Consider the following 17,608-nt stretch of genomic DNA (forward strand, 5'->3'; position numbering starts at 1 on the left):
AAAAACGGCAACAGCAAGGAGAAAACCTCTTCCTTAGTGCTTGAAGTAGTAGGTTACAGAGATTCCTGAAAAATCTTGAGAGCAGGTTTTTAATGTCTGGTACTACAAGACATGTCTTAACATAATATGAAAGATACAGAGTCTTCCCCAGGGCAGGTAACTTCACGTGATCTTAAAGGAATGAAAACCAATACAAAGAGGCTGAGTATCAGCCGTTTCATTGGCCTGGTCCCCTTTGACCGGAAAAGTCAGGCAGCAAGGAAAACTAGGTTTAAAAAGGGTGAGATGTCACCACTTTGCTGATCAGTGAACAACTGCCAATGGTGACAGGGTTACAACAGAGAATTTAATTGCAATGGTAGATAGGCAGAATAGGAATTAGAATCTCATTTAAGAACATAAATCCTCCAATAACTGAATGTGGAATGTAGAAGTATTTCAGGTTAAAAATCAAAGCATCAAGATATAGTAATTGTGCTGAAGCCAATTTCCTACAATTTAACAAACCTGAGGAAAGAAAATTAACATTTTAAAGTTTGCTAGCTTACAAATGGCTACCTAATTATGGTGGAAACGGAGAAGGAGTAAAAGGATAACCAAGAATTTTATAGGGTTTAGTTGTATGAGTCCTATTTCAGCTTTGCTGTGCTCAACCTTTTTGGCATTGTGGAAAACCAACAATATCAAGGTTTTATTTCTACCTCAAGGCAATAACAAGAACATAAAACAGCGATGTGCTGTTTTATTGCTAATGGAGTTTGTTTGCATGCAGATTTTCTGTTTCAATTTAATGTATTGTTATAGGGGCAGGGGAAAAAACCAACATAGAAACTATTAAGGTTATTTTTGGAAGCATTAAATTTATTTACCATATGTCTGGACCTAAATCAAACTCATGAACCCATGATCCTCTCTTTATAATCTTTTGTTTGGAGAAATTTAATAAAAATGTTTAACAGGGTGGAAAACAGCAGATGGAAAAACCAAGAAACAAATGCAGTTTACCCCCCTAACAATCCAAATAGATATAAAGTATCCATTTTGTTTTGCTTTGTTTTTTAAAAGAATTTTCAAGCTTTCTAAGGGTGGCTATCTGAAGCCTGACTGGCATATGTAGGGAGTTCACACAGCACCTTTGCAATGTCCTTCAAAATGGAAAAAGATATGTGTCTTGCCAATAAAATGTCAGTTGGCTTCTCCCTCTAGTTTCATTCATTTTGCTGCATTGTTAATTATTAAAAACAAATCCAGCAAGCTGACAGCACTCTTAATTCATTGTTCATCACCTTCAAGTATCAGATCATGCCCAGTAAGGAAAAAGTTCAAAAGTTACCTTTCAGATTTAATCAGTAGCAAGAGCTTCCTTCTACAGGGTTAAAACATCACATTTCTTGGTTTACTCCATAGTTCTGGCTTAAGTTGATGGTTACAGATGACTCTTCACAGGGTTATCATGATGACTAATTTCTATTAACTTGGTCTCAAGAACTCCGGACCCATACTGAATCTTTTCCCTCTCTCATTTCCCCACAAACATAATTCTCTCCAGCCTTTCCCATCCAGGTGTGGGGGTTTGTTTTGTTTTGTTTTGTTTTAAATTTAAAACAGTCTAGTTGTATTTGGTATTATCAGCATTAACGTAAAAAAGAATATGCATACATTTGTTCGCTCTAAAAGAAAAATACACAGATGTATAATTTGAGAATACAAACTGGCATGATACCAGAGGAAGGACTGAACTAGCTCATTCTGCAGAGCTGAATAGTCATGCTTTGGCATAATGCAGCCCTTTTCCTGTTAAGGTAATATGCAATAGACTCCAGCAGCCATAAGCATTGCAGACAGTATATCTAATAGTATAACGAATGCTTTACTATTACTTCACGCAACTCAATTAAAACAAAAAGGAGCTTTTGTGTATTTGATAATTGGAGAATGAGGATTTAATTATTGATGCCAATTTTAATAATATTTTACTTAGAATAAAAAAGGTGGACAAGAATAACTTGAGTTTTGGCAAACTAGTTACAAAACCTGCTTTCAGAGTCACTATAATGTAGACATCCCCAAACTGTGAGGCACGCCACACTAGGGGGGGTGTGGAGGAATGTTTGGGGGCCTGGCTCTGCTCCTGGCCCCACCCCTCCCCCAGCTGTGGCCCCAGCCTCGGCCCCTTTACTCCTGTCTGTGTCTTCTTCTCTCCTCTGGAGCCATGGTGCCACTCTAGTCCCGGAGCGGTGGGTGGGGGGCGGAATGGGGCTGAAACATTTGGGGACCATTGCTATAAGGAATAACATTATTTACTTTTTCTATAACTGTCATAACATCTTTCAAGCACCCTTACCAAATAAAATATAGAAAGCAAGTGTCACCAAGGGTACATAATTTATCATTTAGAACAAATAGGGAACAAGTAGGTCTACCTTCCCACTGGCTGCAGAATTTTGAACCACTCACTGAACCAAAAGGAAGGAACAGAACTCAACACTAATATTAAAGTCTTTAACCATCTTCCTAAAGTCCTAGAACTTAAGCATCTCCCTGAAATCCTCTGAAAGGTCACATCTGGAATCAGGGAGATGACATCTCTGGTATGGAACTGATAAGACTATGCCTGACAGGGTATGGGCAGCTGCCTTTGAAAAGCATGTAGCAATTGGGAGGCTGTTCAATCTATTCAATGCTGACATTACCTTTTCCCCTTTCTCCAATTTTGTATTGTTTAACGCTTGTATCTGGCCACCATTATGCCCACAGCTGTACAAGACTCAGACTGGTTTAAATCTAGAGTCATACCTATTCACTAGATATTTCCAAAGCCTACTAGGAGCACTGATAATTCCACCATTATCAACATTTTTGCTGAGTACTGGAATGTTTGAAAGAAAGGATACAATTCTTGTCCAAGGAATGTAGACATTTGTTAGATAAACACAGTTAAAAACCCACTGGATGACCAGGAGAGGATAAAGTCGCCAAATAAACCACATTTGCACTATCTGATCTTTTATACTTATTTCTTCAGTGCATTCTCATTGAGAGGATCCATTTAAAAAACAAAAAAAAACATTTTGATCTAAATGCTGAGAGTGGGCTCACCTATCACAGCAGGTGAAAAGAATGTATGGAAAATGGCACGGAAGAGGAGCTAGAGCTATTGGTCTGTGAGGAGCATAAGCACTGGGAGAAGTAGAAGACAGAAACGAGAGCGGAGAAATAGGCAGGAGTGTAGCTGTGCACAGACAAGCATGAGAAACTGATGTCTGACAAAGGGAGAGCGAAAGCCAGTGAAGGGAACCAACCGAGTCAAAGTGGCAAGAGGAAGAATTAAGCAGCAGCATTGAGAAAGGACTGAAAGAATGGAGGTGAAAAGGAAGTTGTGGTAGGTTAGCTGAGAGGTTACTGAACCCTAGGGTTCTAGAGATAGGTATGGAGCAAAACGATTTTTGGAGATTAATGGAGGAACCTAAGTAGTTACAATGGTAAGAATACGAAAATGAGAATTAGGAGGACTACGAACAGTTAGATCCCAACTGCTGGAGCATCAATATGCTCTCAGGTAAGCTGCAAACATACTGGGCACTTGCACTGTGATTTCTGCCTTTAAAACACTGCACAAACATTAAGTATCAAAGTAGCAGAATGAGTCCTTGTGCTTGAACATTAGTATTAACAGTCTTTACTCCTGTAGAAAGTAGGATTGCCGATTCCTGCAAAGCATGTGTTTACCTGAAGCTGGTACTACTTCACTGAGGATGCAGGGGGAGAAAATGGCACCCAGCTAGGGAAACCCTCCCACCTGTAGAGGCCTTCCTCTGGGGCACTAGGACCTATGTGGCCTTTGGGAAAGAAATCGGATGGAGGAGCCAGACAGAGACTGACACAAGGAGGAGCAGATGCAGAAGCAGTTTAAGCAGGCAACGGACTCTATCATCAAAGCATTTTCTACTTTCAAGTTTAAAGTAGGCATTCTCTGCCTGGAACTAATTGGCTGTTGGCGCCCTCCCTCAAACTCTTCACCTCAGCCTTACCTCACACCGGCGGTCATGCCCTACGCTGCTTTCTCTCCACACTCTTCTTTCTGGCCTGTCTCTTCCCTTGTTTTTCAGTTTAGACTATTACCTAACTAAACATAATTCCCTCAGTCATGGAACAAAATGGTTGCAGCCATCGCATATTCACTCTTCTTGTGTGTTCTGTTCCTTCCCCCCTCCCCCATATTTATCTGTCTGGTGTGGAGCAGGGAACACATATTACTCTGCTTTTATACAGTGACTAGCACATTCTTGGTCCCATTCTTGCTTGATCCCTAGGCACTACTAGTATACAAACAGTCTTCATGATGACTGAATGTGAGGGTATAAGCATTCTTAATTCACAAGATGGTGATGGCAACTTCAGTTCAGACTTATAGCTCAGTAAAAATTATTTTTGACTACTTTGGCTGTAAAACTCTTAAAAAAAAAAAAAAGATTGATACCACCAACAACAAGAGGGAGAAGTTTGTCCCAGTGGACTGGGCATAAGAAGAGCAGCCAGGAGTTCCTGAATCCTAATCCTAGATCTCCCACAGATTAACATTGTGCCTTTAGGCAATTCACTTGTTCCTCAGTTCCCCTCGCTGTAAAATGGGGGGTAATATTAAACTACTTAGCCACAGATGTTTTTCAAGATTAATATCCGTACAATGTTTCAAGATATACCAAAATACTACTTTAATATTTTCATTAGTACTATTTAATTCCAATGTTCTCAGATGAAATTTTACTTTAGAGTTTTGTTCCATCCCGATAGATAGCAAAAGATGCTGGGCTAGATCCACAAAAGGACTTAGGCATTGCGACACTCATAATTTAAGAGCAACAGCAAAACATGTAGCCACTGATTTGATATATTAATTTAAGCATACTTTTGCAGTGGCATTCAAGAAAACTATACATAATTTGACAATTTATTTAAATTTAAACAATTTAAATAAATTTAAACAATTGGGAATTTAAACAAATGGGTCCAACTGTCACATTTTAAAAAACATTTATAAGATTGATAAACACAACACAAAATACTGCAATAACCTAGTTTTATATTACTCTGCTACAGAAAAGAAAAAACAAACAAAATCTGTAGCTGTTGAAATATGGGCAATTTTTTTAAAAAACAAAGCCAGACTACAGTTATAGAAGCAGAATAAAAACATGAATAGATACATTTTCTAGTTCCCTGCTTATTGTAAAAAGGAACTTCCAAATGATCATTTTCAAAAGCTGGTATCACCATTAAAAGCGTTTTCAGATATAATTTAACAGTCACCTGTAACATACAGATAGCACTGTCACATCAAAAGCTATATTACATTGAAAAAAAGAAGAAAAAAGAAAAAAGCATACCTGTTTTTACAGAAATAGGGTTCTCCAGAAGAAACACTGTTTGTTTCCAGTGTGTTTTGGTACACCGGGGACCCGTCGAGAACATGACCTGAATTGACAGAGTTCAAAAATCTGATGAAGTACAACATTTTTAATATCATGCTACATTAATCTATTACACAAAACACACTTCAAATGCTTGCAACAGCAAAATAGGCTTGCTCTCAAACACCTTGAGGCGACAAACTGAAAAAGTACAATACATTTGACATAATTAATTTTGAACATACAACCCCCAGTACTCACACTGTTGTGGCAGTTCCTCTCAAAAAATATATCGAAGTAGCCAGCAACCGCCTATAATAAAAGGAAAAAACAAATATGAACAGGGAATATTAAGTACAATAATAGTGACACCCATTATTCTGTACATTTTCTATGAGCAAAATATTCTTTTTTTAAGCAGAAAAGGTAATTTCTTCCCTTACATAGATCATTTCCATTTTTCTTCAGGGGTAATTCAGATATTCACAGTATTTGAACTTTACTGGAAAGCCTATAATGCAGAATAGATGGAGACAATTCTTGAATTAATTCATAGACTTATATTTCTATTGCTTCCAAGCATACCATAAACTTTGTTTTACAACTGAAGTGACGAGTCACTTCAGTCTAAACAAGAAGTCTGTACTTTCAGAAAAAAACAGACATATTATTGACAGACTCTCTTAAGCAAAAAGAACGAGGAGTACTTGTGGCACCTTAGAGACTAACAAATTTATTTGAGCATAAGCTTTTGTGGGCTAAAGCCCACTTCATCAGATGCATAGAGTGGAAAATACAGTAGCAAGATTATATAAAAATATAAATACACACACACACAATGAAAAAATGGGGGTTGCCATACCAACTCTTAACGAGACCAAACAATTAAGATGGGCTATTATCAGCAGGAAAAAAAAAACTTTTGAAGTGATAATGAGGATGGCCTATTTCAAACAGTTGACAAGAAGGTGTGAGTAACAGTAGGGGGAAAATTAGCATGGGGAAATAGTTTTTAGCTAGTGTAATGACTCATCCACTTCCAGTCTTTATTCAAGCTTAATTTAATATTACAACAGTAATTTCTTTAGGTACACACACATAAATGGGTAAATCCAGCTCTCTCTTCTGTGGCTGCTATAACATGCATCTATGGTGCAATTATACACAAAGAGGGGCTGTGGATGGGGTGTTTCTCCTTCTCTTCCTCCCTCCACCTGAATGACATGGAGCCTATTCTACACACACTCCCTGTGCATGGAGGGCAGGGCAGAGCCAGCACAGGGTCTCTCATCTCCTATCACATACAGCGGTAAGGAAAAGGAGTTTCTGAAGTGTCCCACATGGACTACTTCAGCAGCTAGTGTCTATGCAGTGGCTCCACAGCTGCTCACTGTACCCCAGCAGGAAGGACACCACGAAACTCTCCTCCCCAAAAAAGGGCAGTGCAGAGGGTCGTCAAAGCTGCCTAGAGTGGCTGTGTGGGGGACAGCTAATCAGGGCCCAGCAGCCTAGTATAAGAAGAGCTGCTGGGCCAGAAGGAGTTCAGTTCCTTGCTAAGCATGGATGGTATGTGGCTGGCTGACGGAGCTATAGAACCCTGGATGGGGCAGCACTGACAGAAGCCGGGGAGAGCGAGAAGGAGCCCTGAGCTGGTTGCTGGGACTCCATTAGGACAAGGCCCTGAGGTAAGGGTGAAGATGGCATCGGGCTGTGGGGAAGTGGCCCAGGGAATTATGTTTGGCATAGTTAAAGGGATACAGCAGATGACTGCTATTTACAGGGTCTCTGGGATCCCTCCCACCCCCCAGTGGCTAGTGGCCTGGACATCGAGGCACCCCAGAGGGGGAACTGAACTATAGTGGCCCAGCTGGAGAGCTGTAGCCAGGAAGCCGAAGAGGGCGGAGACATTGTCTCCAGGAAGGGAGCCCTGGGGCACTGCTCTATCCCAGAGCAGGGATACTCAGAGAGCGAGAGCACAGACACATGCACTTGGCCAAGGGGGAGGTCACGAGAGGTGAGTGCACCCCGTTACAATACCCAATTAAAAAAACTACATCAAGATTAGACCTTAAAGGAGGACTTTCCACAGAAAAAGAAGAACGAATATTTACACCAAAAGCGGCTTAAGAGACCAGTAATTTTTTTTCTTTAAAAATTAAAGTGTCTTGCTTTCACAGAGGAAAAAGAGTTCAAGAAGCCTCAGTGATCCAAAGGGAAAAGTAAACCCATCCCAATAAAGAGGAGGCTGCTAAAAAATGATGGACAATGTAATGCACCTTCCACCCCCCTCCTCCCAGACTTGTTTCCCATCATCTTCTATTAAGAAAGTAATGTAAAAATGCTTGACAAATGTGTCCTCAAGGCAGGCTATAGATACACAGCCCAAGAGTCAGCCTCAGAAACAAGATGCTGAGACCTATAAAGAGTCTATTGTGTAAGATTGTCAGGCTGGCAGCTGGGGAATCTCCACCCACTAAGATATCGAATAGAGATTTCCCTCATGTCTCTTCTGGTACATTCAAGCAGGACTCCACATGAAGGCTAGTTCATTGTTTCAAATCACATTCCTCCCTAGTGCAACTAACTTGCTTTTGTTATAAATATTTGTGTCTGAAAGAAGTTTCCTACTCACAGCCCAGCATTTTACCTTTTACTTAATGTCTAGTTAGAATATCAGTCTCTTGCTATGAAAGTGATTACATAAATCATAAATCAAGCATTATGCTTTCAGTACTGACTCAAAGAAATGGGCTGTGTGGAAGAACACACTTAAGTATCTTCTAGAAGACAAAACATGTGACTGGTAGAAATGGGTATCATGTACGTGAAATATTTCATCACTGCGCAATCTCATGTTTCCCCTCTCCAGACTAAAACTTGAATAGACCAAGTAATAAATGGAGAATATGGCATCTCTTAAGATGGATCCATCTACGTCTAGCCATCTTATTTGATTTTCAACTAATGGCAGTCTAGAAATTCTTGGAGAGCTTTAAGCTCCCATTTGGGCAAATATTCCTCTTGGAAGGGAAACCACATCAAGGAGACACACTGTCAATGACTCCCTTCAGGAGGTATAAATGCCAGCCTCTCAAAGCAGTGATTGTTCAGTTTCTCAAGGGCCATCACTCCATGTTGAGAATCGCAGCTAGATTATAGGCTGGTCTCTAATTGATCTTTTCCTTGGAAGATCCACAATGTTTTGTCAAGGCCTGGAGTCCTCAGATTATCTTGACCTCTGTCAAACTGCTTTTATTAATCCACAATCTCTTTAGAATGGACAAAGGTCTACTGAGTCATGCAAATTCTTTCTGGACTACTAGACAGATACTACTGATGATGAGGTATTGTTGACATGCCTGTGGAACAGGACAGGGATACGGCACTATCATTTTCTCTGAGGTGTTATTCATTTCTCTGGAAGCCTCACAGTGCAGAGCCCAAGAGGCTTCTATTATCAGTCTTCTTCAGTGTCCCTTTAAATACTGTGAACAAATGACTTTTGCTACCTTTAAGTACGCATAAACTTATATTAACACAACCAAACTGACAAAGGGAAAACACCAGAAAAAAAATCCAAGTTGAGTTGCAAACATTCTGCCATATATTTCACTTTATAGCAGTCTCAGATGATGACCCAGCATGCTGATCATTTTAAGAACACTTTCAAAGCAGATTTGACAAAAAGCAAAGAAGGCACCAATGTGATATTTCTAAAGATAGCTACAGCACTTGACCCAAGATTTAAGAATCTGAAGTGCCTTCCAAAATCTGAGAGGGATGGGGTATGGAGCATGCTTTCGGCAGTCTTAAAAGAGCAACACTCCGATGAGGAAACTACAGAGCCTGAACCACCAAAAAAGAAAATCAGCCTTTTACTGGTGACATCTGACTCAGATGACGAAAATGAACATGTGTCGGTCCACACTGCTTTGGATCTTTATCAAGCAGAACCTATCATCAGCATGGACGCATATCCTCTGGAATGGTGGCTTAAACATGAAGGGACATATGAATCTTGAGCGTTTCTGGCATGTAAATATCTTGTTGTAATTGAAATTAATATACTTGAAAATGTAGAAAACATCCAAAAATATTTAAATAAATGGTATTCTATTGTTAACAGTGTGATTAATTGCAATTAATTTTTTTAATCGCTTGACAACCCTAATTTCTGTCAATCTCAGGTTTAATAACAGCTTGTTTTTAGAAAAATACTGTCAACTGGCCAAATAAGTCACTTAGCTAGTGACTATGAGAATCACCTACCCATGAAGTTTGTTTTCCTAAAGTAGGACACATCTTTTTCCTTTTAGGACGTCTTCATTGAATAGATCTTAATACATTTTAAAAGATCAATAAATCAAAACATATTAGCATATTAACACGTTAAATATGCCAAGAGAAACAGTATGAATTGTTAAGCGAGTTTTCATAATAACCTTCTGTTGAGACTACAAAACCATTGATGTAGGAAGCATATGTTGACTGCCATGAAGCAAGACTCAACATGACCGGCAGTATAATTGATTTTTGACACTCAAACAGAAGTCACCCAAGAATGATTCGGGAGAGGCTACAGTTGCTTAGTTGAGTCCACAAATGAAGATCATAACACAGTGGTGAGATACTCCTTATACTCCAACAGTTAGCTATGTTTTCCCACTGTTGATTTCCTTTTTTCATCCTTTCCTTCACCACTGAGCCATACACACAGTAACATTCAGAACGACGTTTGCCTCTTTTTATTACTTATGCAATAAAATCAGACTCACTAAACTCAGTTAATATAACTAATTACTTTTAATTCTGAAAGCTGCATTACTGAAATCATGCCAAGACTACAAAATCATTCAGTGGAGTAGACTCCCAACTGGAATGTAAGTCTTAGTTACTGAAAACACTATTTAACATTTTAACACTGATCTAAATGAACACTGAACAAGAACTCCCTGCACTTATAACATGTTCTCAGACTGACATTTAACCTCCTGTCTACAGGACATAAAATAAAGGTATTTACTAACATATTCCTAAAAGGCTCAGAACACAAAGCCTACTCTTAAAATCTATTTAATTGATAGAACAGACGTTGCTAAATGTTCAAACATTTTAGGCAACCCTTCAAAACAATTAAGCACAAACTTGCAAAGATCAAAATCCCTCTTATGAACAATGATGTACAATTTAAGTTCTAAAACCAAAAGCATTGTTCCAACCTTAGTAGCATATATGCCAAGTATTATAATTTTTTATAAATAAGAACACAATATTCATTTTCTCAGGCTCTTTCCAGAACAGTTTTCCCTCTCACAATATATTTCTAAGAACTTAAAAAAAAAATAAAGTGCGTGTCCACATGTTTTCCTCAGGTTTCCCCACTTACAGCTTTTTAACAGCTAGCAGGTAAGGTTGAGATTTTGAAAAAGACCTCTCTCCCTTGAAATATACAACTTTCTGTGCTGTTACATAAATACTGAAGGCCTGTTGTGTTCTATTGAGAACTACAGTCACAAATAAATCAGTGTAATTATCCAAGTTTCCCAAAACCTTTCCCCATCTTATTAGCAGGTCAAAGAATGTATGTTGGATGAAATCACCAAATCAGAATTGGGCGTTGGCCCCAAAACAGCTACAGGAAGAAAACCAACATTGTCCTAATTTTATGCATATAATTTTCATCTAGAGGTTATCAGCCACTAGTAGGAGTTGACAGATTCTGTAACCATGGCAGCAATAAGAAAAGGAGTACTTGTGGCACCTTAGAGACTAACCAATTTATTAGAGCATAAGCTTTCGTGAGCTACAGCTCACTTCATCAGATGGCAGCAATGTTATTTAACATTATATACCAGATATCTGAAAAAAAACAAGAGGAATTAGAGATGTAGGTTAGGATTCTCATCTGCAGTATTTGTATCCATAAAGTGCAGTTACATACAGGAGATTGGACCATGTAAAATTGGCACTTTCTAATTCAACTATCTGCTTACAGTCTATTTCCAAGTCACACCCGCTCCATTTTTCTGACAGAGGGCCAGGTTGTGTGCAGTTCCCACTGACTTTGATGGAAAGCTACCTGGATGACAGAAATAAAAGTTTCTGATTTCATGTTGAGTCTTTAGTGCTGGAGGATAGGGTGCACACTTGTCACTAAGCAGATTTTACATGAAAACTACTAATGCCCTAATTCTCTGCTCAATGCCAAGCATGAAGTAGCTGAGCATTGCACAGATGGGCAGAAAGGACAAGTGTGATGGACACATCTTGGCAAGCCGGTAGAGCTACTTTAGAGGCTCAGCCCAGTAACTAAAACAGCAACTGCTGGACATTGGAGGAGCAGCAGATCCTCTGACTGTCCTTCCCACTCATACTCAGTCACCCCATTCAGGTTGCCACAGGGTCAGTCTTCAACAGAGCTGCTGCCAGGGGAGCAGAAGCAGAATTTGTGCCAAAGAAGATAAAAATAGTAATTCCCAAATCACTTTTACTGTTCATTTTCTAGCTCTTAGTTTTTAAAACAGTTCAGAGACTAGCTATAAACGTGTGAACGTTATCTAACAAGGTTGGGAAAAAGCTGAGGTAATCAAACAGTAACAGTCCTCCACTCTTTTGTCAAATATTTCTAGCTAATTTCTTCTGTTGCAATTTTACTACCTTGTTACTTCACCTTTGACAGCCCATCTATAGTTCCCTTGAGGACTAATCACCATGAACTTTAGCATTTCTCTGGAAGAGGCATTCAAGTATTAGTCTCTGAACAATACGCACTAGGAAACTGAAAACAATGCCTTCTAGACTGGTAATAAATAACTGAAGCTGTAGCCTGCCATGAGCTTTGAAAGGGTTCTGTATGTTAGGAAACGCAGCAGCAAAATTATTCTGCTTCTTGTTTGCCAAAAATATCTTGTCAGGACAAAAAAATGCTAAGAAAAAGATTAAAGCCATCTCAAAGCTAAAGCAGCCAGGTTAATTAAGAAGCAAAGTACTATTCATAACTGACTGGCAAAACAGCATTTCACAGCGGTCAGCATCATTTCAATCAGCTACAGGAAAGTAAAAGTGAAACCTCCTCAAACAGCAAATGTGATCTTTAATCTATAAACAAAATATGGTCACTGCAACATAACATAGCCAGGATAGTTTGCTTAAACTCTAAATTACACTAAATGTGTAAATAACCTATATTTATAAAAACAGGTATTAGCATCCTAAACACTGCTCAATTTGGAGACTGCAAATACAGCTTCAGAAAGAAATCATAATCTGAACCCTTCCAGCACAAATTACAAGAACAAATATTTGTCACAAACTACAGATATTTTAATGAATTGCCATAGGGACAAGTAGGTAATTTTCACTCAAATAATGCATGTAAAGTCACCACAAATATTAAGATACAAAAAAGCTAACACATGGCTTATGTTGCAGCAATTAAATATCCAATGAATAGTTCTTACATTTACACTTAGTCTTATTTTATGATTAGTGAGCTGAAATGAAAACAATTGGATTTTGATTCAAATATATTATAGCAAGTCTTTCTGTAAAGAAAATTGCCTTGCAAATATACAGAATCTCATCTGATCTACACAAATAAGACTGCTTGAGACCCCATGAGAAGTGGTAAAGACAACCTTACCAATTCACTTAAGGAACAAGGAAATTAAAAATTATCATCATCACTATCACCTGCAGGGAGTAATTTATCATTTTTGCTCATCACTGGTATCACGTTCCAACAGCGTGTGGCTATAGCAGATACAATTAGGCAGCTGGCCACAGAAGTAGGAGGATAATGTGCTTTTGATGGAGTTTATCCAAGCATGGAGATGGAATGCTTGTAATCCATGCAGCAGAGAAAGTTACTACATATCTCAGAAATACAACAGATATTTTAAAAACTATTTCTGTAAAAAAGAATACAGATCTTGAGATGCCCTATTGTATAGTCTTCTTGGCACAAACTGATTATGAAGATAAGTCATTTTTAATAGTATGCTATAGCAATGCATAAATTACTGAATTTAAAATAAAAAGTGGATTCTAGAATGTGTTTGACGTTGATACACACTAAGGAAGGCTTGGGTTTCCAACCTGAGTCTGAAGATATTCAATAATATGATTATGGTTCAAATTAACACGTATGTATTCAAATACCTCTTATTGTAACTGGCAAATGAGTTCTTAAGTGCAGAAACTGACATTGCTCAAAATTCTAATTTTTTTATAAATACAACTATCCTTTGATTAAAATTACTTTAATCAAAATTAACTGAATTTGTATTTTAAATCACTGAGATTTTAGTATATCAATAATGTCCTCCTATTCATTTTACCGTTGTCCATCCCCTTTCAATAAAAATGCATAACCTGCTCTTTGACAACTTCTCCTGGGAGTAATGAACAGACACTGCCATTTTCCTCCCATGGGACATTGCCATTCAGCAAGGAAAGAACCAAACAACCTTGACAGGATCATGGGGGAAGCATTCAAACAAAAGAGAAAGTCCATCAATTGATCTGAGGGTAATAAACCATTATATTTTAATCTCAAAACTCGCATAAAATTAATAGCAAACACTGAACTTTCAAATTCAATTGACGGCATATTTTCCTAACAGAATCTATTGACTGATTTCAGCCAAATGTCTCATTAACATCTGCAAGGACAAACTTAGTTCTCTAACAGGAAAGGTGCTTTTTAAGATAATTAGGGGTTTTTTTAAGCAGATTAATTTTGTGAGGTTGAAATTAGGTTAATCTGCACCAAAAGCATTTAGAACTGATTCATTATGATCAGCTTGAGACTGTTTTGCGCTCTCAGAGAATTTTCAGAGGGTTTGAGAGCAGAATTTAAAAATCAAGGTGATGCCAAGAAAGCAAAAACTTAATCCTCTAAGAGATTTAATTGGAAGAAATGAAGAGAAAACAATGGAAAGAGAAAACTTTGCCAGAGTAGAGGCTTGAAAATGTATGCTTTCGAAGAGCTTTGAAGATGAAGATCCAGATACATCAAATATTAAATAATAAGTTTATGGTCAATTTTAAACATTTAATTTGACTTAACCTTCACATATTTCCCAAGTCAAATGAAAAACGCTTCCCAAAAACTCTGCAAAAATGTGTTTAATTGTTTGAACAATTGAAGAATAATATTAAGAAACATGACTATTTAAAGAAACAAAAAAAATCAGTTCTTTTTCGTGGATATTATAGGATAAAAAAATTCACAGGATCAGTTGGAGTAGTAGCTGATCCATAAACACTGCACATTAAACAGGGTGACATTAAGGGTATGTCTACACTGCATTGTAAACCCAGAGATCAAACTCAAGCTCAAAACTTACCTTCGCTTCCATCTCCACGTAAATTGTGCTAACCCAAGGCTCAGACCGAGAGTCCCAGGACCCTATGGGGATGGACGGTCCAAGCCTGAGTCAAGTTGGAACCTAGCGTTCAAGCCATATTGCTTTGCAGTGTAGATGCAGCCCCACTGAACCCATGCTCTGGGAGTCTATCAAAAGTATTCCACAATCCCGTGGGCTGACTTTCTTTGTCCCCTGGACAGTCAAGTTTTCCTACACCACACCACGAACAAAAAGCTAAAGCAGCTACATTTGGGGAGGACGCTAGAAAGTCTGGGATATGGGTGGTTGGACTCGTACCTGCATAACTCAGTGTTGATGCTGCAGCCCCAGGTTGGGAACCTGGGTTCAACAATTCCTAATCTGTGGTTATAAATGAGTGTAGACGCTCAAGCCCTAGGTTAACAAACCTAGGATCTCCTATCTTGAGTTCTACTAACCCTAAGCTTTAGTGGGGGAGGATCCCCAAATCCCAGCTCAAGCCTCAACATCAAGACTGCAGTTTTATAGCTCTGCGGCTTGAGTCCCAGGAGCCCAAGTCAGCTAACACAGGTGTTTAATTGTAGTTGATACATTCCCTAAGTCTCTCCATTAATCTGCATTACTTAACTATCTGAAATATCTTATTAAAAGTATAAGGCGGAAATAAAAAAAAGTTAGTGTTACTGAAATCTTCTACCCCAGCCCCCAAATAAATGAAGTTAATCAGTTTCAGCAATGTTGCATTTAATAATGGGTTACTTTTCTGACATCTATTTCAGTTTTGCCTCCACAGCTCACTGTCCCCATTGCTCAACTTCAGTGTTTCTCTCATGGCCCAGTCAGCTCCATTACACTTAATGCAAAAAACATCCACGTGTACTGCATTTAGTTGCTTTTATAAGGTACTCATAAAATAAACACTGGTGTGCCAGTTTTGCTGACAGAAATTAATGAAGTGCCTGGGCTCTTGGGCTTCTGGAAGCAAGGGACTGTGGAGTAAAATAGTAACTTCTAGAAGGAAGGATGGATCAATCCTCTAGAATACACCTCAAATCAGATTTCAGTAACACTTGCAGTGGATGAAGTGCAAGACTGATTATATTTCGATTGACATACCAGTCAACTAAAGGCAACGTGGACCGATTTAAAATCACTAAGTGGAAAGCTGTGATTTAAATCAATTTTAATCAACTTCTCCATTTGTATTTCAGTTATTTTCTAATGAAAGGCACATTCTCATTGGCTGATATATCACTAAAATATGTTGATTTACAACTAAATAGAGCCTTTACACTACAGTTGGTACATTTTTTGCTACCTAGGAGGACAGGTATTTATTTAAGCAACTATATAGCTTAATATTTTCAGATTCTTATAAACTGTACATTTTTAGTATGTTAGTGAATGGTGAATGATACATTGATATATTTACTAGATAATTAACTTTTTGCTCATGATTTGTGTCAAGCTGCAATAGAATGGTAACTGGAATTTAATTATAAAATTTCAGCATATAAAATGTATTTTTATTAAACAAAACAACCTTAAATGTTTGGGATAGATAAACTTCTCTTAAAACAATGTTTCCCATTTATAACTAAATGATTTATTAAAACAGAGGGACTAACTGTAGTCAATAAATTAAACTGATTATTTAAGGTCAGCCTGGGAAAAAATTTCAAATATGCCTAATTCAAAGAGACTGGATCTTAAATTCTTGGTCTACACTTCAAAATAACTTTGGTATAACTACGTCACTCAGGGGTGTGAATAATCCGCTCCCGAGTGATGCAGCGATACTGACCTAAGCGCCAGTATAGACAGCACTATGTTGGTGGGAGAGCTTCTCCTGTCAATATAGCTACAGCCTTTCATGGAGATCGAGTTAAGCCAATGGGAGAGCTCTCTCCCGTCACCTTAGAGCATCTTCACCAGACGTGCTACAGCGTGCAGCTGCACCAATGTAAATTTCTAGTGTAGACCTGCCCCATGTCTCTTGAAAATGATATAGTCTCCTAAGTTACTGAGCCTGACCTACTGTGCTACATCGATAAAGCCTGATCTCAAAAGTTAGACCCCCCCCACACCACCCGCAATTCTCTTTATATAGAAACTCAGCCTTTGATGCCAAGTTTTTGATAGAGGATTCAGCATGAATTTATCATATTTATTTAATAAATAAATTACGGAATGGACCACCAAAATAGCCAGAGAGAACCTGCTTCACTACAGAAATAAAACCCCCTCCAACTGCACTCCTAGTTGTCACCTAACACTGAACACTTGAACCAATGTAGGGTATCCAACACCTACAATCCATATGCGATGGGGACCCCATTCTGAAAGAAATCTTTCCTGAACCACCTCTTCTGGACTCCAAACTATGCCCTAATCTCTCCAAGATCAGCAGCAAGCTCTTAACAGACTAGGATACAGTACCTCAAAGTAGCACAGAAGCCTACCAGGACAACAGATGCAAAATCAGCAGATATCTCCACCGCTATTATGATCAACACCCCCCAACACACTTTTCAAGATGCATGGGTCCAACACATGCCTATATCAGCATGTGGTAGCGCACAGAGTGAGGTACAAGTGCCCCAATAGCAGCTATGCGAGTGAAACCAGACAATCACTATGCTCGTGAATGAACACACACAGGAAAATGAAAAAAGACAAATACCACCTCATCACAAAGTGATCTCTCTGTATCTGAGCTATCAGTCCACATCCTCAAAGGAAACCTGCAGAACACTTTCAAAAAAATGAGCTATTGTAATAGTCTTTGTAAAAAGTATGCCTTTTGAGGGGATCATTTGAGAACTCAATTTGCTGGTCATTACTGTC

The 17,608-nt window shown here is 38.5% G+C and overlaps 1 protein-coding gene across 3 annotated transcripts in view; it reads right to left on the reverse strand.

Annotated features, from left to right (window-relative positions):
* The window catches only part of PRMT3 (protein arginine methyltransferase 3), a 103,410-nt gene that overhangs the window by 12,904 nt on the left and 72,898 nt on the right, over positions 1-17,608 (reverse strand). For 2 of the 3 annotated variants that reach the window (XM_073347845.1, XM_073347844.1), the window contains 2 exons: positions 5,673-5,723; positions 5,388-5,475 (listed from right to left, as the gene is read on the reverse strand). In XM_073347845.1, the coding sequence (XP_073203946.1) occupies positions 5,388-5,475; positions 5,673-5,723 (139 nt within the window). Of the gene's footprint in view, positions 1-5,387; positions 5,476-5,672; positions 5,724-5,854; positions 5,923-17,608 lie in introns of those variants that run through there. The other variant, XR_012159379.1, reaches the window with a different exon arrangement.

This window comes from Lepidochelys kempii, chromosome 6 (assembly GCF_965140265.1).
Source record: "Lepidochelys kempii isolate rLepKem1 chromosome 6, rLepKem1.hap2, whole genome shotgun sequence".
Taxonomy (NCBI): domain Eukaryota; kingdom Metazoa; phylum Chordata; order Testudines; family Cheloniidae; genus Lepidochelys; species Lepidochelys kempii.